Source organism: Myxocyprinus asiaticus, chromosome 27 (assembly GCF_019703515.2).
Source record: "Myxocyprinus asiaticus isolate MX2 ecotype Aquarium Trade chromosome 27, UBuf_Myxa_2, whole genome shotgun sequence".
NCBI lineage: Eukaryota > Metazoa > Chordata > Actinopteri > Cypriniformes > Catostomidae > Myxocyprinus > Myxocyprinus asiaticus.
In genome coordinates, this window is record NC_059370.1 from 29,872,213 (window position 1) to 29,895,496 (window position 23,284).

At 36.6% G+C, this 23,284-nt stretch overlaps 1 protein-coding gene across 2 annotated transcripts; it reads left to right on the forward strand.

The window, feature by feature from the left end:
* Positions 1 to 2,425: 2,425 nt before the first annotated feature.
* LOC127418021 (cationic amino acid transporter 2) lies at positions 2,426 to 22,692 on the forward strand. Of its 2 annotated transcripts, none has more exons than XM_051658331.1 (12): positions 2,426 to 2,756; positions 4,372 to 4,759; positions 4,894 to 5,049; positions 5,260 to 5,425; positions 5,557 to 5,693; positions 6,253 to 6,475; positions 8,335 to 8,474; positions 16,150 to 16,252; positions 16,601 to 16,800; positions 16,941 to 17,107; positions 18,716 to 18,824; positions 20,957 to 22,692. In XM_051658331.1, exons 2-12 carry the CDS (start codon positions 4,390 to 4,392, stop codon positions 21,109 to 21,111), a joined length of 1,926 nt encoding a protein of 641 aa, XP_051514291.1. In that variant the 5' UTR covers positions 2,426 to 2,756; positions 4,372 to 4,389; the 3' UTR covers positions 21,112 to 22,692. The 2 variants fall into 2 exon arrangements, with proteins under 2 accessions (XP_051514291.1, XP_051514292.1); XM_051658332.1 differs by lacking the exon at positions 8,335 to 8,474 and adding an exon at positions 9,571 to 9,707 and having other exon boundaries at positions 2,494 to 2,756.
* The last annotated feature ends 592 nt before the right edge of the window (positions 22,693 to 23,284 follow it).

A 23,284-nucleotide genomic window follows, 5' to 3' on the forward strand; every position in this document is an offset into this window, starting at 1 on the left:
AAAATGTATTTGATTTTAAGATAAAGAGGGAGAGAGGGCAGTTCATATTTGTAATAATTGCATGCATTTTGTAACAAGGGCTATTTCACTATTTGGACTATCTGACTAAAGCAAGAAATAGAAGGACAATTTGTAGATAATTGGTATAGGTTTTATGAAATGTAAAGGAGGAGACGGGGAAGTGGAGGGATGTTGGAAGAGTCGCCACTGGTCTGAGGGAAGCAGCCGCTTATATATCCTTGGGATATGACTGGCAGACCTAGAAGAACAAGCTTCTCCTGAACTTATATTTGGAACATCATTTCATTTCTACATCTAAAATTGATTGGCCAATGATTTTTGGATTTGTATCCCCGCTGTGATGGATATTCCAAGTCAAACTTTTTGTAACCAGCAGCTTGTACTTTCCTGAGTCTTATCACTAATAATTGACTTGTGACAGCTCATTTATGTCAGTCATTCCTGGTGACAGCTCTGGTAAATGGTGTGAGGTGTCCACATGTCAAAATGTTAACGGTGCTGTATTGCGGTGTCAATCTGTTGACACTGAAACCAATATTTTCACATTAGATTAATTAAGTATGGCCATGTGTGGGACATTGGCACTCAAATCTAGTAAATTATTTCGGAGAGGCAGAGGGAAACTTGGCCTGAAATGAAAGCTTGGGCATCAAAATTAAAAAATAAGCAGTTCACTGAGTTTCTTCTCAAAAGGTTCTGTGCTTCTTTGGTCTGCCTGCTGTGTAGGACTGCATTAGCAGATGTACATAGCTGCCCTTTGGACTTTGTGTCCAAAGAAAGGCCTCTCTGGGTTTCAGAGCAACAGTGAGAGCTGTTTGCCAGTTTATTCAAACTGCCCATTGAGTACTTTTTTTAAAATAAACTTTAAAGGCTGTTATGGAGAAATTAACCTACAGTTTACATAATTATATCAGAATGTATCTGTTCTGTTCACAGATATCACACAAAGTCATTTTTAGTTAGACTACTCGAAGTTGCATCAGGCGTTTGATCTCATTTCTTTTGATTCACGCCAGATCTGTCTTTACCTGATGAATGTGCCAGCACTGGCAAATCCAATGGACAGCATTTTTAGAATTTCTGCTCAGCTGTTTCCCTGGACAGAGTATGAATGTTTGCAGTGGTGCCCATTACTTACCCATCCATTAAGGGTGGCATTTGCTTTCACTGTGGTGTTCAGATAAATAAATGGAACAGAATGGACAAAGGCTTTGAATTGATGACAAACTGAAAGAGAAGAACTTCACAGCCAGACACGAGATTGAGAAATGCTATCGCAGAAAGACTCATAGTCCCACAGTTTGCTCGCTGTGTGGTTACCACATTATTTCCCTTCTACAAGTTATATAATTTGGAACTTTCTACATCATGGCAAGTGAGAAGGCAAGTTTTCTAAAGTTACAAATACAGAATTTCATTCCAGATATTGTTGTGTTGACTGCATTTGTCAAACTCAACCATAAACCCTGTTACCCAAGAAGAAAAAATGTTCAAGCAAATATTTATGGGAAATATGAGTTTATCAATAACTACAAACCAAATTTGGACCAAAACTAGCTAGCTCCTACCGAGTAACCATGTTACCCAATCTAACAGTTTTTATGTATTTATTTTTTACATTTTATACATTTTGTTACAATTGTTGTTTCTTTAATGTTCATTGCTAAAAACATTGCAACATCATACAAATTATGATGCATTAAAAACTAAATTATAAAATTGATAGAAAATTAAACAGCTCATATATTTCGCTTGACCTCCTAAGGATGACAATCAACATTTTACAAAGGTTTAGCACAGCCTTTTACTGACCATTTGTTGGGGGAAAAAAAGACAAAAAATCTATTTTGTACACTTTTCATGGAAAGTGGCAATAAAAATTAGCACATCCTGACTTTTTTCTTAGACTATACCATTTACAAATGTGATCATCTTACTACTAAAATTTTACTATCATGTAACTCACTTCACTATGATATCAGCACGTTTTGGAGAGGCCTGTTGACCCAGTATACCTGAGCTTATGGGCTTATATATTTAAGGGAAACAATCATCAATTAAAGCACTTTACCTGTGATAACTCTTGCAGGCTTTTTTGTCCAATCAGCGCCAATGCTTTTAGCGACTCTTCCACATTGCACTGGGCAAACAGATCTCAATGTTTGTCAATGTCAGTTGCTGAACCATTTATCAGTGGTCAGTTTGTGCCCTGGCAGCAGGGACTTTCTCGGACATGTGAGTGTTTTTGTTTTTTTTTATAAGAATTTTCAGGCAAATCCAACACCAAAATGAATAATTTGCCTATGAACACAAACACAAACACAAAGTTCTCCATGAGCCCTGGTGACTTGGTCAAATAGTGATTTTGGAGCATTGCCTTCTTGAGTCTGAAAAGTATAACCTCACCCCTTGCCCCTCCTTTTTGGGGGCGGCGGCCAGACCAGTTCTCTGGAGGGCAGGACAAGTTAAGACAGAGTAAATAAGGGAGTAAAAGTAGTACAGTTGGGGACTGCATATTATTTGAGCTAGAGGGAAGGAAGGGGCAAACTTGAGACTTGGGAAGGACTGACTCGACTAGGAGCTCAGTGAGCTTTTTAAAGAAATCAGAGGAGATCTCTGAGAGCTGTGTGTGTTGGGGGCGTGTATGTGGGTGTTTGTGGGAAAGCTGCAAGAACTTTCTTAAAGGCATTACTTCCCCAAAGGTAACTCATCTACAGCTCCAGTCTCATCAGGTGGTAAGTTTTTAAGTCTTTTTAAAAAAAATGTTAATGCATTATTTTTAGATTATTTTGTAGATGAAGCTGTGAATTCCCTAATGGTTCAAGAATGTATTTAAATTAAATTGTGATGATGATATTAGATTAAAGACAAATACTGCATATAAAAGTTGATTTATGACCATTTGATTGGCAAAGTCCATACCTGCAACTGTTACTAAAATTCTAATGATAGCCAGCACTTTATTCCTTACACATTACAACATGAATTAACTGGGTTAATTCATGTAAAATATGCTGTACTGTAACTGCAGCTTTCGAGTTGCTTGTCAAGTTGTGCTTCATAAAGAGAGATAAGCCCTTGGGCATGCAGCTCGCAGGTACGGTACAGCCTCATGCATGTCAATCTTCTCAGCTTGTAACTCCTTAACATCTTTCACAGGTTGTAAACAGGCGCAATGAAATGCTAATGTCCAGCAATTAGGTCAAATGCACCAGAATATCCCATACTTTCCTAAAAATTCCCATTTTACATGTAACATTTGTAATTCAATGGAGTAATTTTATGAAGACAACTTCTGTACTTTGTAGTACTGCCACTGAATGAGCATGCAAATTGGCTCACAGCCAAAAACAACAATATGTTTATGGCTGTTTAAAGAGCTTTTTAAGATGAGATTCTACAGTATAAGTAAAAAGGTGAGACCCTGAATTATATGAGTCAGAGACAAATCTAGTAATTGTTTTAGTTTGTACATTGCCATTTTTGTTTATTTAAAGTAATAAAAAACTTTAATGTAACTCATAGTATATTTTTTATAATGCTCTTCTAAACATGTAAACCATTGTCGTTAGTGAAAACATTTTTTAATTGATCAAGAGTATTTCTGACCAATAAACAATGTGTACAATTTTGGTAAAATCACTTTATCTCTTTATTATGCAATATCGCCCAAGGCTTTCTGCATTATTCTTTGTTATGTAACGCTTAAACCTGCTTAAACTGCAGACATTTGCAAGTAAGAACAAAGGCCGGGGGTGTATTTGAATAGTACAGATGTACATGCCCCAGTTCCACTTTATTCCTGATACAACTGATCTTGCAGTACAGTATATTGTGCATTCATTGTGCTTAGTGCATAAAGCAAAAAAAAAAAACAAAAAAAAACTTTTGAATTGATAGTCTGTGAGTGTGTTTTCTGAATGATTATGAGGATTTTTATGAAGGTTAATCAAATCATCTACACAAAAGTTCTAAAGGCAGCAAGTTAGGGTGAATACAGGCAAAGTGGGACAATTTTTTAATAATTTGTAATTTACTTTATTTTTAAAATATGATCCAAATACATAAATGTCAAGTCAATTCACGTCAAATTTATTTGTATAGCAGTTTTCACAACGGCGTATGTGAGTGCACAAAAATGTCATCGTACAAGTTAAGGATGAAATGAATATAGATTTTTAGTTATAGAAGAAAATACTCATAATGATTAAGCAAGCATAAGGGTCGCATTTTACCTGTATTTAACCAAAGTTCACTTGGTGTGTACTCAACTCTAGAAAACAAATAAACAGAAAACCTGTACTTGATTTATTTATCTGAAAAATACAATAAAAAAAGTTCTTTGGACAGTTTTTGCTCACAGGAATAATGCTGAAACATTGCCTCACATTTGGCCGTTCCCTTGTGAGGAGGAAGAATGTGGACCAGGACTGTCTTGAGGAGTCCAAGCTGTGCCGTTGCCTCTCCACTGTTGATCTTATTGCCCTCGGGGTGGGAAGTACACTGGGGGCTGGTGTCTATGTGCTCGCTGGGGAAGTGGCCAAGGGCAGTTCTGGCCCCAGCATTGTGGTGTCCTTTCTTATAGCTGCACTAGCATCTGTGATGGCTGGCCTTTGCTATGCCGAGTTTGGTGCACGGGTACCCAAGACGGGCTCGGCCTATCTGTACAGTTATGTGACAGTGGGGGAGCTCTGGGCATTCATTACTGGATGGAACCTCATTCTGTCATATGTAATAGGTAAACATGAATTATTAATAGGCTATTATTGCAATCAATCAGTGTTAATACAGTTTTCCACTGTGGACATACTATACATATGAATCATTTAAAAATATATTTTTTCAACACAAACTGATATTTTATTGGAACAGGGACCTCTAGTGTGGCACGGGCCTGGAGTGGGACATTTGATGAGCTCATAGGGGGCCACATTGAGAAGTTCTGCAAAATGTACTTCAAAATGAGCTTGCCTGGCCTAGCAGAGTACCCTGATTTCTTTGCAGTTTGTCTGATCTTACTTCTGTCAGGTAAAAAAAAAAAAAGCCCTCTTAAAATTCTGTTGTTCAATTCATTACGCTGTTTTGCAAACCTTTGATATTTGTCTTGGATAATTTAATCTTAGGTCCAGTAAGTCAAACTCCTGAAAGCATTTTGTAAATGTGTAAATTAACTTAAATTGGCATAAATATTCCCTAAATTCAATTACAATTTTTCTGTCATTGTCATTTATTTCACAGGTCTTCTGTCCTTTGGGGTGAAAGAGTCAGCTTGGGTCAACAAAATCTTCACAGCTGTAAACGTGCTGGTGCTTATGTTTGTTATTGTATCTGGTTTTGTCAAAGGAGACTCACTCAATTGGAATCTGTCAGAAGAATCTCTCATAAATGCCACAATTGTCACAAGGTGAAGAATATGTCTTCTGTTAAACATGACTTTTGTTTATTTTTTACTTGGATCAAGAATGCCAGCTTGATGTGTAAACTTTTGGTGATCAGAACAATTTATTTGTAAAATGTGAAAATGTCTCATTACAGGAACCTCTCACACACTGCTAATGTTACCAGTGATTATGGTGCAGGGGGCTTTTTACCTTATGGCTTTAGCGGGACACTGGCTGGGGCAGCCACATGCTTTTATGCATTTGTAGGATTTGACTGCATTGCAACAACAGGTACTCAGACACAGCTTTTCACGTGATAGATAAACATACATTAACTCTTCAGTAATCACAGACCCACACAGAATCTGTACATGGAACAGAATTAGGGGCTGTTTACACAGGATGCTTTTTTTGTGTGTGTGTGTCCATATGCACTCTTTTGGTATTTTTTTTCTAGTTTAAAGAAAACTCAACTTTTAAAAGTGCATCTCAAGATGTTCCATTCATTGCAATGCATCTAGCTTTTTTTTCCTTTTTTTTTTTTAAAGGAATAACGAGTTCTGTGTGAACGGCCCCTTAGAGTGCCATTTACAAAGATCTATACATCTTCCACCCCTTGCGTGTTTCTAATATCTCAACTAATTTGTGCTTTTAGCAATCAAAAAGTGTACTACTCTCAGTTACGTTTAAAACGTTTTAAAATTCTGCAGATTTCCCCCCAAAATTACAACACAAAATGTGAAATAAGTTTGCATATTACAATTGAGCCTGCCTATTAACAGTTTACTACAACAGACAAGAATGAATGATCCTGGATGAATAAATTTACATAATGTGTTATTGTGATCAGGCGAGGAGGTAAAGAACCCCCAGAGAGCCATTCCCATTGGTATAGTCGTCTCCCTGCTGGTCTGCTTCCTTGCCTACTTTGGAGTGTCTGCGGCCCTCACCCTTATGATGCCTTATTACCTGTTGGATGAGAAGAGTCCTCTGCCTGTAGCCTTTGAATATGTGGGCTGGGGACCGGCGAAATATGTAGTGGCAGCAGGATCACTTTGTGCTCTATCAACCAGGTAAATGTACTTCTTTGCTTCCTCAAAGCTGTTTTGCTGGTCAAGGCTTCTTGTAAGATTGAATATTTAGGCAGCATGCTGAGATCAAACATTGCAGATAGTAATATAACAGTATAGAATAAATTTTTCTTATTTGTGAATTGTCAATTGAGTTAAAGGATTTTTTTTTTTTTTTTCAAAATTATCTTATCATTTACTCACCCTCATGCCATCCCGTATATGTGTATTACTTTCTTCTGTAGAACACAAATTAAAATTTTTAGAAGAATATCTCAGCACTGCAAGTCCCTACAGTACAAGTGAATGGTGGCCAGAACTTTGAAGCTCCAAAAAGCAAATAAAGACAGCATAAAATAATCTATACTACTCCAGTGGTTTAATCCATGTCTTCTGAAGTGATATGATAGGCGTGGGTAAGAAACAGATCAATATTTGTCATTTTTTACTACAAATCTTTGACCTGCCCCGACCAGTTGGTGTTGATATGCATGAAGAATGTGAAACAAAAAATCACCAAAAAAACAAAAGAAGAATAATGTGGTAGTGAAAGTGAAAATGTAGATTTATAGTAGAAAAGGACATGAATATTGATATGTTTCTCACCCACACCTATTGTATATCTTCTGAAGACATGGAGTTAACCACTGGAGTCGTATGGATTACTTTTATGCTGCCTTTTATATGCTTTTTGGATTTTCAAAATTCTGGTCACAATTCACTTGCATTGTATTGACCTACAGAGCTGAGATATTATTCTAAAAATCTTTGTTTGTGTTCTGGAGAAGAAAGAAATGGTCTGAGGGTGAGTAAATGAAGGAGAATTTTTAAACACAATTCCTTTCTAATCTTTGAATATTCTTAGTTGAAGTTTATCGTTGGGTCTTTGGTGGATTGATTTCTATGCTTTGCATCTCTAATGACTTTATGATGGTGATTTGTTTGAAAGAGAGCCATTGAACATAGCATTTAATTGTGATCAGGTTTGTTCTTGCTCTCTTTCAGAACAAAATGTACTCGTGCCACATGTGTTTTTTATTTTTTCCTGGTGATCTAAATCAGTGAAATGAGAAGTATTGTTTGGCATTAGGCAACAGCCACTAAATCAACATGAATTACATTATCCACTGTTGGATTTGCTTTAATACCGTTCTGGAATACGTTCATTAAAGATTTTTGATTGGTGCCAATTTTATTTGAATACTTGCTTGGTATTATAAATCCAAAATACCATAGCCTATAGGCCTTTTACAAAGCTCCCAGGAAAAAAATGAAGATGATTTAACTGTATGTCTGGTCCCATTTGCTTCATTTGCTAAGTGGTGTACAATGATCAGATTTGTTATTTCTTAAAGTCAACATGAAACTGTGTTTGCAACCCAACCCATTTTACTTCTGTAATGTGACATATTTATGAGTGAAACAGGATTTCCAACAAGACCAAATGTGGGATGGGACTTGATTTTATAAATAGGAAATTGATTGAAATTATGAAAAGTGGTCTCTTTATGACCGGCAGTTGGAAGAGAGTGTTTGGAAAACTAGGGCTTAGTGATGTCACACAAAAAAAGAAAAAGTTATTTTAAAGGTGGAGCAAGTTGTTACATTTTGATAAAATATTATGAAGGCAAACATTTGTTTTGACAAATGTCCACAATAAGATGTTGAGTTTGTATTAAGATAGTATATAAGACAAATTTTGATTTCATGTTGATTTTAAAAAGAAGAAGAAGAAGAAGAAGAAGAAGAAAAGAAACTGTTTATTGAGTCCTCTTAACAGCAGAAGAAGTCTTTGGGATCAGCTCTTCAGCATGTAATTAATTGACCTGTTGCTTCTGCTGATGTCTTTGCCTCACATGCAGTCTGCTGGGCTCCATTTTCCCAATGCCACGTGTAATCTATGCTATGGCACAGGATGGGGTGCTTTTCAAAGTGTTAGCCCAAATCAATCCTAAGACGAAGACCCCACTTATTGCCACAATGTCTTCTGGTGTAGTTGCAGGTGAGAATTGGAGGCACAATTGCTGTGCAAACTGCCGCTGCAACCTGGTCTCATAACGTTACTCCATATACATTTTTGCAAATTGACTTGTACGTGCCATTATCTGCTTTTCACTGCACTTTCCTGGTGAAATGAACACTAGAGGCGCTTATGGTTTAATCATTGTCACACAAATCATGAGTAAAAATAGCTGATTTTGATCTTATAAAAACGTATTTTTCACTCTATTACTCACCCCCTGCTATGTTATGATATAAAAACACTTTTACTTTAACGCATGATTTGAAAAACAAAACATTTTAACTCTTGTATTACAGACCCACCTACATATACACACTTATTCCTATGTCATTAGTTTGCTTGGTAGATTCACCTTGGCCACGGTTCGAGTCCAGCCGAAGACTCATGATAGTCAAAGTGGCATAAAAGCGACAGAAAAATTACATGGTTACTTAAGTTAATGTGTGTTTTCTTTTTTTTTTCTTTTTTAATTTGCATTTTAAAACATTATCAGTATGGTTTAGGTGTTGGTTAAGGATGTCTGTTTTTGTAAAAAAAAAAAAAAAATGTTTTTAAATAACTGTTGTTAAACTCTTTCGCTGGACATTTCACTTGAAAACTGCAGCCAAAGGTGTAATGAAGTACGTACTTTCAGTTTGCAAAAAACGTTGCAATGATCACGTACATTTGATGAGACCAGGCTGGCCAATGTGTTCCACCAGGCAAATGTGAGAAAGAGTGCAAATTTAGAAACTTGAATAACAATAGCTATGGGACCATGAATTTAAATTCCCATATCATGCAAAACCTGGAAATATCAGGGGATTTTAAAATTGTGATTTCCAGACCTGGAAAAGTCATTGCAATTTATACAATTTTAAAAGGCATGTAAAAGTCATGGAAATTCCTATATACTATACATATTTCTTTTTTTGCTCAGCTCTAAAATGAATACTATTCAAAAAGCACTAGTGGGTTAACATAATTGGCTGGACTTGGCCAATATTTGCTCCTTCACATTTGCCAGTGTTGGTTAATATGTTTTTTTCCTTCCAGAGTTCCAGGTGTTTGAACCATGACCCTTTTTTATCTTTAGCCTGTTGGGTTCCATGTTCCCTCTTCCACGCATACTATTTGCCATGGCACGAGATGGCATCCTTTTCAGATTTCTTTCCAAAGTGAGTAAGCGTCAGTCACCAGTGGCTGCCACTATGGCAGCAGGCACTACCGCGGGTAAGCTAAGACCGAGGTAGGCCTTGCATGGCCTGCTGTCCCGTTTGTGTCAGTCTGGTGGATGTGCAGTGTGTATACTTAATTACTGGGTGCTTGCTTTCAGTGTGATGGTGTTGCTGGTGGTGGTATAGATATCATGAATAATTAAATACATCATGAAATGTTGCAATAATTAAAACTGTATTTATTTATTTCTCAGTATATTTATTTTTGTTTGTTATATTACATTTCAAGCTGCATTTCATGGCATATTTCATGACTTGTCATATTTCATGGAATTTTTCATTATTCATTATTATATTATATTATATTACATTTGGGGGCATTTCTCAAAAAATGTATGTACATTAATTAATTGTGATTAATTAATTGGCATTTCATGTGAGTAATTTGATTAATAGATAGCCATAACTACATTTTAGGCCTAGTTAATTTATGCTAACATTTCATTCCATTTTATTTATAGAATTTGTTATATATATATTTTTTGTTATTATTTTATTATTTATTGATTCCAAACATTAATTATTCACATTAAACCCCCTCCCCCCGACACAAACATGCACTACTGTGGTCACCAACAACTAGATCATCAAAATAAAAAAAAGAAATACAAAAATAAAAAATAAAAAAAACAAGATATGCATTCAAACAATATCAATAAAACACATACCCAACTAAATTACAAATCCATCTCCACCAGCCCCTCCCCGAGAACCCTCCAAAAAAGCCAAATAACCCCCCCACTTCCTAACAAACAAATCCCATTTCCCCAGCCTTCTAAAAAACATCTCCTCAAACGCCGCCACCTCTCCCATCTCCCTGCTCCACTCCCTAAATGAGGGTGCCCCAGCTTGGATCTTTGTGCTTTTTAAGAATCAGACTGATCCGGGCTTGTGTCATGGTTGGCGGAGGCTTTCCATTCTTTAATGATTCCATATAAACTTCTAACAAAACTGGAGCCAGTTCTGTAGCATAAGATCTAAATAATTCAGCGGCAAAGCCATCTGGCCCCGGAGCCTTGCCTGTAGGCAGGGCCTTAATTACCTCGTCAAGCTCCTCCACGGTTATCTCAGAATCAAGAGAATTTTTTTGCTCAGTCGTCAGTTTAGGGAGTTCTAATGGTTCCACAAAGTTTCTAATATCTTCATCAGTAGACAAAGATGTGGAACTATAAAGCTCAAGATAGAATTCTATATAAGCATTATTAATATCAAGAGGAAAATATTTCACCACCAGCAGATTTCATGGTAGAAAGGGAATGGTAGAAAAACTCTCTCTGCTTTATATATCTAGCCAAAAGATTCCCTGCTTTGTCCCCCAACTCAAAGTATGACTGTCTTAATAAATAACCTAAATAACCAAAACTCCACCTTCCACGACAAAATAGTATTTTATCTGTATTTTCAATCGGGTTAATCCTCTGAGGCCATGAGACAACATTCGGCACTTCAGTTCTGTCTCAGTACTTTAATATTCTCTTCCAACTCCACGAGTTCTCGTGCTTTGGATTTTTTGATGAATGAGGCATACTGTATTATCCGACCCCTTAAGTACCTCCCAAGCCACGCCCACAGAGGATACTAAGGACCAGTTGGTCTCCATATAAACACTGATTTCAGCCTTTAACATTTGTTGGAAATCAGGATTTTGCAAAGGGGATACGTTAAAGTGCCAACTATATGATTTATTTTTCTTCATATGTGGCAACACCTCTAAACTCACCAGGGCGTGATCTGAGACTAAGATGTTTCCAATTGAGCAATCAATGACAGAAGAAATGAGGGACTTACTATATATATATATATATATATATATATATATATATATATATATATATATATATATATATAAATCTATTCTAGAATAAATCTTATGGACTGATGAAAAAAATGTATAGCCCCTACCAGATGGGTTCAAAAGTCTCCAAATATCTGTAAGACCTAGATTTTTACACATCCTGTGAAGCGTCAATATTGCTCTAGGGGGCTTACACACTTTTGCTTCACTATGATCAAGGACTGAGTCCATCAAAAGATTAAAGTCTCCTCCCAATATTATATCATGAGGTGTGCCAGCGGCTTGCAACATCCCTTCAAGATCTATAAAAAAGCCCTGATCATCAGCGTTAGGTGCGTAAATATTAGCCAAAATCAACCTTTGCTCCTGAATTTCTGTTAAAACAACAGTGACTCTTCCTAATTTATCTTTAATCTGTTTGAGACATTTGAATTGTAGATGTTTACTTAGTGTAATAACTCCCCTGCTCTTACTTGAGCCAGCACTAAAGAAAACATGTCTACCCCATATCTTCACAAATTTTTCAGCTTCCTGCAGGGAAAGATATGTTTCTTGAAGAAACACTATATCATATTTCTTACGTTTAAGAAAATAAATAACCTTCCTTCTTTTTATGGGGTGCCCCAACCCATTCACATTCCATGTGGAGAGAGAAAATCCACTCATATTAACATTTGACAATTTGACATATTAGAAAAAATAGATTGTGTGTCAAAAATAAAATTATAAAGATAACATTAGTGCCACAGTCAGACCCCGAACTTCCCCCCAAACCAAAGAAACAGAAAAAGAATATGTGCTCATTAACCCCATGCACGACAGCGCCAACCGGCATCCATTCCTCTAAACTCAAAAAGTCCATATACACCTATGAGAGTCCCCGCGACGACTTTGCCATCAGATTTCTCAAGTCCAGTGCTTCTGTACATATTTTGTGAGACAGAATTACATAACAGAATATAATCTATAAAACAAACTCCAGCCAATAGGCAGGATAAACACAAAGAATGTGTAGATTCATTCACAAAACTGTCTCGAAGGTGTGTTCCTCCACAAAACAAATTCCAGCCGCTAGCAGAACCAGCACACACAAATAAAAATAAAGAAATAAAGAAAAAAGAAAGAAATAAATAATCATAAAAATAAATAAATAAATAAAGCCGTTCAGTTTCCTCGGACAGTCAAACAAATGTTCAGTGAGCCGGCTGTTCATGAGTGCACCTAATCCTTACAATGTCCTGCAAAAAATACTCCAGGAAACAAACTCCATCCAACAGGAGGCATAAGAACAAAGAAGGAGCAGATTCATCAACAACTGTCCCGAAGGAGTGTTATTCCACAAAACAAACTCCAGCCGCTAGGTGGAAAAAGCACAAAAAGAAACAAAAAAGGTGCCCAGCTTCCTCGGACGGTCAAGTGTATGTTCAGTGAAACAAGCTCACTTGGAGGCATGTGAGAAACACACCAGGACTTCCTCAGTCCACTGATTTGATGAAAGACCGCTTGTTGTGGGCATGTAAATATTTTGCAGCCATCCTTAGTATCTATTCTCAATTTGGCCGGGAACTTCAGTGTAAAAGCAACCCTTCGTCGATGCAAAAGTTTCTTGAAGGAGTGTTATTCCACAAAACATACTCCAGTCACTAGGCGGAACCAACACAAAAAGAAACAAAAAAAGGCGCCCAGCTTCCTCAGACAGTCGAGTGTATGCTCAGTGAGTCAAGTTCACTTGGGTGCCACATGAGAAACACCAAATGGTTTACTCACCCCATTGTCTCTATGAAAGACAATGCTAGCTGTAGGCATGTAAATATTTTGCGGCCATTCTTAGTATCTATTCTCAATTTGGCTGGGAACATCAGTGCAAAAGTGACCTTCCGTTGATGTAAGAGTTTCTTGCATTCCTTGAATCGATTACTTTTCTCTCTTGTCGAATTCACAAAGTCTGGGAACAAGAAAATGCTGTGATTCTTCCAAGAACGCTATCCTTTGCTCCTCGCCTTGTGCAACATGAGATCTTTAACGGATGATCTCAGAAATTTGGCCAGAATTGATTGGGGCCTGTCTCCCTCCATGGATCTCCGAGCCGGAACCCTGTGAGCTCACTCGATTTCCAGCTTATGGCCTGTTATGTTGAGCAGACTCGGGAAGAGCTCGTCTAGGAAAATGCGTTCCAAGTCTATCTTGGTTGCTAGTGGATTAACAGCTAACTCCCTCTCCGATGACTCCAGATAATCGATCTGTCTCTCGACGTCCCTGATTCTTGTAACTAATTCAGAGAATTTCGTTCCCATCGCAGTAATCAATCGACGTATTACAGCAAGATCCTCTAATTCAGCAACAACTTTCGTTATCATCACAGACATGCTGGCCAGTTGCCGTTGAATTTCTCCCACCGCACCATCCAAACAGAGTCCCTGGTCTGCGGGCCTGTCTGAGGTATCAGTCTGAGCATGTAAGTGTCTTTTAATATCTCCAGAGCCTGAGGATTTTGAATTCTTTGACATGTTGACTTCATAGAACAGTTATGTAACAGGGTGTATCGAATCTCACTGGTTATGATATAAAAATAATTAAAAACAAGCAAAGTGCGCAGAGCTTGCCGTTTATACATCCCCTCCTTGCATGGTGTCACGTGACTCCTGAATTTATTATATATTTAATCTTTTCTTGATATATTAATAATTTGTTTTCCAAGCTATATCCCTCCATATAGGATTGTACAGCAGCAGGTAGTTAAAATCTCTGCAAAAATAATGGTAACACTTTACAATAAGGTTCCATTTGTTAACATTAGTTAACAACATTAACTAACAATGAAAAATACTTTTACAGCATTTATTAATCTTAGTTAATGTACATTAAAACATCTACTAATATATTTTTTTTAAATCAAAATTTCCATTGGTTAACATGACTAACAATGAACAATTGTATTTTTATAACATTAACTAAGATTAAAAATGCTGCAGAAATATAATGTTAATTATTTGTTCATAATACCTAATACATTAACTAATGTTAACAGATGGAACCTTTTTGTAAAGTGTTACCAAAATAATTAACTGCATGCAAAAGCGATAGTTTTGTGAAGTTGGCTGGAAAAATGAAAGGATATCACTCTTGTGTTGCTGCCATCCTGAAAAAGCCTGGTCTATTTGTTATATATATTTGAAGTCACGTGTCAGGTGCAGATGTGTAATGTACTGTTGACAGCTGCAGGGAGAGATTCTTAGTATTTCCCCTACAGTGGGTGCTGTGGAAATAGAGCACTTTGATGCTAGCAGGGGTCAACTCAGTGGATGCTTATGGATTTTAAGGACTTCTAAGGAATGAGTGAGCAGAGGGGAAGCATAGCCAAGGGGCGAGGACGCAGGACAATTTTTGGTTTTGGAACCCCCTGCATATTACACATGTTAGGCCTAAACTGTAGCATTTTTGTTTGTTATTGTACAGTGCCTCCTTGTTGTGAGGGATGATTGAGCACCTGCATTAGAAGTTATAGGGCACACCTGGAGCTGCTTTCATCAGAACATACAAAAGCTATTCAGTTACACCCTGAGATTAAAATCTTCCACTAATTAGAATCGAGAGGCCTATTGATTATTGATAATGTGTGTGAATTATTTACAAAGCTCCACAGCATATCAGTATCCCATGTAATGTAAAAGGCACTTTTATGTAGCTTTTATTTATATAAGTGCAGTCATATCAAGCTCTTCAAAACAGGTAGAATTTTAAATTATAAAATTTATATAAATGAAAGAAGCTGTGCATGCTCTTGTGCTGTTGCCCCCAAAAGTGCTTGGATGCTTAAGCCCAACTTAAAAATGTGTGAATGTTGTCATTGCATTAAATAACAAAATATCGAAAGTGGCATTTCAACACATTTCAAGCAAAACATTTCACAAAAAGAAGTGTGTTTTCAAATTGTACAATGCAAGACAACAATTATTTAGCAAAAAAAATTGGCAAGTGAAATGGCTAAGAAAAGAAAAGTTAGGTCTGATAAAAGGTCAAGCATTTATTGTTATCAATTACATCTAAATGCAATTAAATCTATGCAATTCAATTCATGCATTTTAAGAGTCCATATATGTTTGGGGCCACTGAATGTAAAAATAATTGTACAGGTTCCTAAAGTTTGTTCCACATAGTGTGTGCTGATTTTTATTTAGTTACATTTTAAGCAAACACTTGAGGGGCTCTTTAAGAGGACTGTATAATATGTATATTTCAAAGTGCATTCTTTGCATTGAAAGTTAGTGCCACATATACAGGCATCATATCCCATGCAATCTTTAACAGAATTAAAATGCAGATGAGCTATTAAAATTGTGAGGGTCATCAGGGTCATATCCTTAACACATATCCTTATCCTTAAACCAACAATTTTGCCCTTTCAAGTTCAAACCAAACCCTATAACTTAGTATTAATAAATGCGTAGACTTGAACTTTAAAAGCTGTAAACATGACAGTAACGACATAACATATTATTAAGCCCTTTTCAAGTGCCCTTCAAAGGTCTCCTTTTTTTGCCAACCATTAGGCTTTCATTTCTCTTTTGTATGAGTAGTAATTTTTTTTAAATGTCTGAAATAAGTTTCCTCCACCTGATCGGCTTTTATTTCACACCAACAGCTATTATGGCTTTCCTGTTTGACTTGAAAGCGTTGGTGGATATGATGTCTATTGGAACCTTGCTGGCATACTCCTTAGTAGCTGCATGTGTTCTTATCCTCAGGTTAGTAAACATGGTTATTGTATCTGAAATGCAATGCTTAAGTGTGTTTAATTGAATCTACTGCAAGCAGGATGTTTTTATCTGCCGTCTAGTGCTCTAGTGCAACTTTAAAACAGAAAGTGTTTAAAAATATATTTTTGCAATTCGGTTTGGTGACCCTAGTGGCAGAGAAATTATTCACTTCACCTTGGTGAAGCATTGGTTCATTTCTTGAGATATTCTCTAGAGAGTGTATACTGTAAGCTGTCACATTTGATTATTATATTTACCATGTTCCCTTATTCTAATGGCATGAAACAGAAATTCTAATACAAATCAAATGTAATTGCAACAACACTTTCATGTCAGATACCAGCCGGATGCTGTGTTTGAGAAGTCTAGGATCAGTGAAGGGAAGGAAGAGGTTGATGAATCAGAACTGACAGAGTCTGAGTCTCACCTCAACATGCTGAAAGATGGTGGTGTAACCCTACGCTCTCTGCTGAACCCTCCTTTGCTGCCCACTGAACAGACCTCCACAGCTGTCAATGTGTCTGTTATTATTATTGGTTAGTACTGCAGTATTTAAAGATTAGTTTGACAGATCTTTGACCTTTAACTTCCAAATGAAATACCAAACAATCTGGCATCTGCTCTGAAAGTTTACATCTGTAGTTACACTGATCTGTGTCTGTTTTCTTTCCTGCAGCGCTTATTGTTTGTGTTATAAGTACACTCAACACATACTATGGACAGGCCATTGTTGCCATGGAGCCTTGGGCCCTAGGGGTGTTAGCAGTGTCCTTGATCATCTTTATTATGTGCATATTTTTGGTTTGCAGACAACCTCAGACGAGGAAGAAAGTTTCATTCATGGTATGTATTTTTTGATCAATCAAAAGTAACAATTGCCATACACTTGCGCCCAAAAGTATGGAATAATGTACAGATTTTGCTCTTATGGAAAGAAATTGGTACTTTTATTCACCAAAGTGGCATTCAGCTGATCACAGTGTATAGTCAGGACATTAATAACATGAAAAATTACTATTACAATTTGAAAAAAAAAAAAAAATACTACTTCAACTACTTCAAAGAGTTCTCATCAAAACATCCTCCACGTGCAGCAATGACAGCTTTGCAGATCCTTGGCATTCTAGCTGTCAGTTTGTCCAGATACTCAGGTGACATTTCACCCCACGCTTCCATTAGCACTTGCCATAGATGTGGCTGTCTTGTCAGGCACTTATCCTCTTGTTTAGTTGTACATCTGGGCTTTCCACATCTCTTTCTGTCCTTGTTAGAGCCAGTTGTCCTTTGTCTTTGAAGACTGTAGTGTACACCTTTGTATGAAATCTTCAGTTTTTTGGCAATTTCAAGAATTGTATAGCCTTCATTCCTCAAAACAATGACTGACTGATGAGTTTCTAGAGAAAGCTGTTTCTTTTTTGACATTTTTGTTCTAATATTGACCTTAAGACATGCCAGTATATTGCATATTGTGGCAACTCAAAAACAAACACAAAGACAATGTTAAGTTTCATTAAATTAACCAAATAGCTTTCAACTGTGTTTGATATAATGGCATGTGATTTTCTAGTACCAAATTAACAATTTAGCATGATTACTCAAGGATAAGGTGTTGGAGTGAGAGCTGCTGGAAATGGGGCCTGTCTAGATTTGATCAAACATGACTTTTTTCAAATAGTGATGGTGCTGTTAATTTTTTTTTTTACATCAGTAATGTCCTGACTATACTTTGTGATCAGTTGAATGCCACTTTGGTGAATTAAAGTAACAGTTTCCTTCCGAAACAGCAAAATCTGTACATTATTACAAATTTTGGCCGTCAGTGTACGTGTCATTACAATGCATAGACCACCAAGTTTGGACAGAAAATACAGTAAATAAAAAGCTCATTGCTTTTAAAAAAATAAATAAAATAAAAAATAAATAGTCTAACCTAATGGGTATTTTAGTTATGTCACAGCCCTGAACCATGATTTGTTGGTTTCAGGTGCAAATAGGGGGAGGGACATTCTCAAACTTCTAGACAGCATTTGATTGGACAAAAACCTTTGTGGTGCACACTGAGTCAACAGTATTTTTGTTTGTCTTTCCAGAAAAGATTAAATGTGTACATCTGTTAAAAGGTTAATTTGGTCAACATTTTTTTAATTTTTTTATTTTATTTTATTTTTTTATTTCATGGGGTCTAAATTAACAAGCTGTTGCTTTTGTGGTTTGCTGTGTATTCTGCCCAATAGAGCACTGGGTTTCAGGCTAATAGCCTGTATATAACAACTCTGTTTGCAAAGCACTCTGTAGGGTCACATTGTGTGTTATCCTTATCTGACATGAAAAACAAAGTTATTCGACCTGAAAAAGCCTCCATTCACAGTGTTTTTGATTCATTTCATTAGTGATTGCTGAGCAGAGTGCAGTCAAGCAGATGTTTGAAGCAGTGTGTATTTTTTGCTTCAGGTTCCTCTGTTACCCTTTCTACCCATTTTGAGTATATTTGTCAACGTGTATCTCATGGTTCAGCTCAGCGGAGACACATGGATCCGTTTCTCCATCTGGATGGCAATAGGTAAGTGCTAACAGTGCTGTTTACTTGGCTATCTAATTGGGGACATAACATAGACTTCTATTTTTTATATATATAAATAAACTTAATTATAATATATAATTAATACTATATACTAAACCAAAATCAGACCCTAACTCTAACCCTTAAAAAAGGCTGTCTCTCAATGTGCATTCTTTTGTGTTCTTACATTCTCGTGGACTCATTCTACGTCATCATCCACTGCCGAAGTTCGATTCCATTCCTCAAGAACGCAAGTACCGAGAACATAGGAAATTACCCGGATGTGTCCTTAAAATCGAGGATGCATCAGATAATGGCTATGTCTCGTTTCGAAGACTGCGTGCTAGGTAGGACGCGTCCTTTGAAGGCTGCAGTATACCGAGCGTCCTCCTTTAAACAAGCCTCGTTTAAACAAGACGGCCTTCATAGGACAAATGGAAACGGAACGTATCATGGTTGCTTTTACAGCACGCCACTCTTTAACAAGTGCGAGCTCTTTGAGTGAGAAGGGAACAAAGTCCTTTTAGAAGGGACTGTATGAGGTACATTTTAGGAGAGTTGTAATGATGAAAAGAGAAAAAAAAATAGATTTTACAGGTGTATTTTTAGTCTAATATTTATTTTAATTATATATTAATATAATTATACATATTATATACTCTGCACCCATCTACTGAGGTACTTCAACTTGGGAATTAACATTACTTGCATTTGAACATCATATTTACGGGCATATTGGCATTATTTTTTTTAGACATTTCCGTTGAAGCTAAGAAATGTGGATTGTGAGTGCCCACGAAGGATACACCTCATGCATCCTCCAAATTCCCGTGAAAGAGGATCGCAATTTGGAATGCCCAATTCCCAATGCACTCTAGGTCCTCGTGGAGGCGATCCACGTGGTGGAGGATGAATCTCAATTGCCTCCGCGTCTGAGACTGTCAATCCGCGCATCTTATCATGTGGCTTGTTGAGCGCGTTACCGCGGAGACGTAGCGCATGTGGAGGCTTCATGTACAACTCACCACGCGCCCCACCGAGAGCGAGAACCACATTATGGTGACCAAGAGGAGGTTAACCCAACGTGACTCTACCCACCCTAGGAACCACGCCAATTGGTTGCTTAGGAAGCCTGACTGGAATCACTCCGGCCCCGGGTGTTTACAAACTTTATTCTTTTAACGTGTCACTAGTCCTGCAAAACCTCACTGGTGTGATGATATTAATGCTGTCACTGGTGTGATAATGCTAATAGTCCTCTCACTGGATTCAAATATGCTATGCCGGTTAATTGCGCAACAGAAAGATCGCAGCACATCTCAATGCTTGCAACAGATGCGTTCTACATCCTCCTGTCCTTCCGAGTTTGTTCTTCCAAGGTAGTTTGGCAAGACTGGTCTACATAAGAACACAAGTCCATTCCCTGCATTCTTAGAATTGAGAAACACCCAAAAAGAATAAAAAAAGAATTTTCAGAATTTAGAAAAAGTAACAAATTAGAAAAAAAAAGCATTTTTACAACAACAATCATAAAAAACAACAACAGCATGAATTTACCTATGGACTGTTTTTCCAAATGAGGATGTCCCAAAATATCCTGAAAGGGAGGTTTTGTTCGATTGAGCTAACTTCTAAGGGACAAATTTGTTACCAAACTATAGCTATGTACACACGCACACACATGCACACACAAATACACATACACACAAACTTGTTTTTATATCATTGTGGGGACTCTCCATAGACTTCCATTCATTTTATGGATTTTATACAGATCTAATGATAATTTCTATCCCCTAACCCTACCCCTAAACCTAACCTACACAGAAACCTTTTTTCATTTTTACATTTAAAAAAAAACATAGTTTATTATTTTTAATAAGCCTTTTCCCTCGTGGGGACCGCTGGCTGGGCCCCACAAGGTAGGTGATCTCAGGTTTTGCTATCCTTGTGGGGACATTTGGTCCCCACAATGTAGTATAAACATGTACACACACACACACACACACACACACACCAATGAACCATGAACAATGGAACTGAGAACAATGTAACAATGAACTATGTAAAGTAAAAGAAAATAAGACTTATTACACTAAATACTAAAATGTACCTTTGATATGAATCCACAGGTTTTCTCATCTATTTTGGTTATGGGATGTGGCATAGTGCTGAACACAAGAGGCATCTACAGAACTGTGGTGGTGTGACAGAGAAAAAGAAACTGACAGTAAATGAAGGCACTGTGGAGTATTTGATTCACACAGAGAAGACTAGCCCATGTTAAAAAATGGCAGATATAGAGTCTCACAGTAACTGGCTATTATCCACAGCATTCACCTAATGGCTTACAGACCTATGTGTATAGTTTTGCCTTACAGTCACTGCCATCATGAACAATGTTTTATCACTGTAGCTCTCAGTGCAGATGCTCTCACAAGTGCTGTGATCAGATCATGTAGTAAGACATCGAGGGGTGTAAATGTATTGATACCTACTGATCTGACAATGATTATCGATCTGACAATGAAAATTCAATGCATTATAAAATTGATTAACTGATTGACTCAATTAATTGATAATAATTATCATGTATCGTAATTTAATATGCAATAGTGCAGGACATTGCATCCTTTAATAAACAACCAGTATAAAATTGAATTGTTGTCAGAACAAATATTTACACCCCCATTATTCACACGTATGTCTGTTTATGAGCAATTTGCATTGAAATGTGTTTGGAAGAGAAAGGGAAAACATATTCACAAAAATACTTTATTTTCTAAAGAGTAAAAATTAAGTAAGGTTTAATTCTACTGTTAGTTTAAGTAATAATAAAAAGAATAATTATAAAAATATTTTAGAACCTAGCCTTCATACTTAGTTCTTAAAATGGGATAGTGGCATTTTTAAATAAAGGTGGAACATTGATTAGATATTGGAGAAGTTATGCAGTGCAGATGTTGGCAAATGCCCAGCATCACAGAATAGATATGTCCTTTAATGTCTTGATAATTCACTTCAAGTTTTCACTTCTCAGATATAGGATCAATTAAATTGACCACATATTATTTTAAGTGCCAGAGATATTAAGCTGCTCATATATAGTAACACTACTTGTTTTGTTGTATTCTGATAACACTGCTTTTTGTCTTCATTCTGTAACTTTATATATTACACATGCTTCTTTAGATTTTTTTTAAGTTTTGTCAGGGATATCTTGCTATGTTCAGTATTCATAGGTCAACCTGAGTTTTAGCAACCAAAAGGTCTGATGATCTTGATGAGGAAGAAGTTATATAATGAATGTTTGAAGTCAAGTTGTAAAATACCCATTGTTCACTTTTTTACTTTCAAGACTATTTTTCTACAATGAGTATTAGCTATGAATTTTTTAGAAATCGTTTGATAAATAAACAGTTTGAACCATCAACAAGTTTGCACACAAGATTTTACATCTGCAAAAGTTAGAAACGGTTGACTTGCACTCCAGTATTGCTGTTATCACTGCAGTCAACGTCAGTTAGTTTGATCCACTTATGTAAGTGATGCTTATAGTCCGTGGTGGTCTATCTTGAACCTGAGCATCTGAAAGTGTTTCTTCAGTCTACCAGTGCTAAAGTGTTTGTTTGCTTGAATCAAAGTTGTAGATTGCAGTGCAAGTGAATCATTAAAGACAGGATTTTTGGTTTTCTGCACATTTACACAGTATTTGTATGTGTGTGTCATTAAAACAAATGTACATGAATTATTATGTTTCAGAGGCCTATGTATATTGCATAGTAATGTAAGTAATGTAATGATTAAGCCTTTGTCATAACATTGCAAACTGGTTGCATACAAACCAATAAAAGATTTCTCACCTCCCTTTTTAACAAAGGTTTCCACATTTTTGTAAAGAATTAAGTCTGGAGCTGGAATTTTACAGAACAAGTACAATTGCACTGACTATATAATGGATATAAATTGTTGCATAAAGCAATTGGCACAGCACACAATTAGATTTCAGTATTACATTTCAATACTCAATCAAATTAGAAATATCAAATTCTGCCCATTGTTCCAGTTTAAAGGGATAGATTACTTTAAAATGAAAATTCCAAATCTGTATGACTTCTTAAGTGGAACACAAAAGATGTTAGGCAGAATGTCAGCCTCAGTCACCCTTCATATCATTCTCTTAAAATAGCAATGATATAGTGTACCCATATTTGCAAAGCAAGGTTACAAAATAAATAATCACCATGGGACAATTTTTTTTGAGTTATACAATAGCTTTTAAGTTATGTACACAAATTGGTCAGGGTTTGCAACAGCCCAGCAGAGGGCTTCAGAGGATTAGAAGATGGGGCTCAGAGTGATTCAAAAGGAGGAGTTTGGGAAAATTCCTCTTTTTTCACAAAGGATGGAGCTTACTGTGTATAAGCAGGTCAGACAGTGGTCGTAGAGTTCCTATGCTA

Bases quoted from the DNA above. Each gene is read 5' to 3' on its own strand.
- LOC127418021 (XM_051658331.1), top strand. From the start codon at position 4,390: ATGCTGAAACATTGCCTCACATTTGGCCGTTCCCTTGTGAGGAGGAAG. The intron at 16,253-16,600 runs GTTAGTAAACAT...CTTTCATGTCAG, and splicing joins GCATGTGTTCTTATCCTCAG to ATACCAGCCGGATGCTGTGT. The intron at 16,801-16,940 runs GTTAGTACTGCA...TCTTTCCTGCAG, and splicing joins TGTGTCTGTTATTATTATTG to CGCTTATTGTTTGTGTTATA.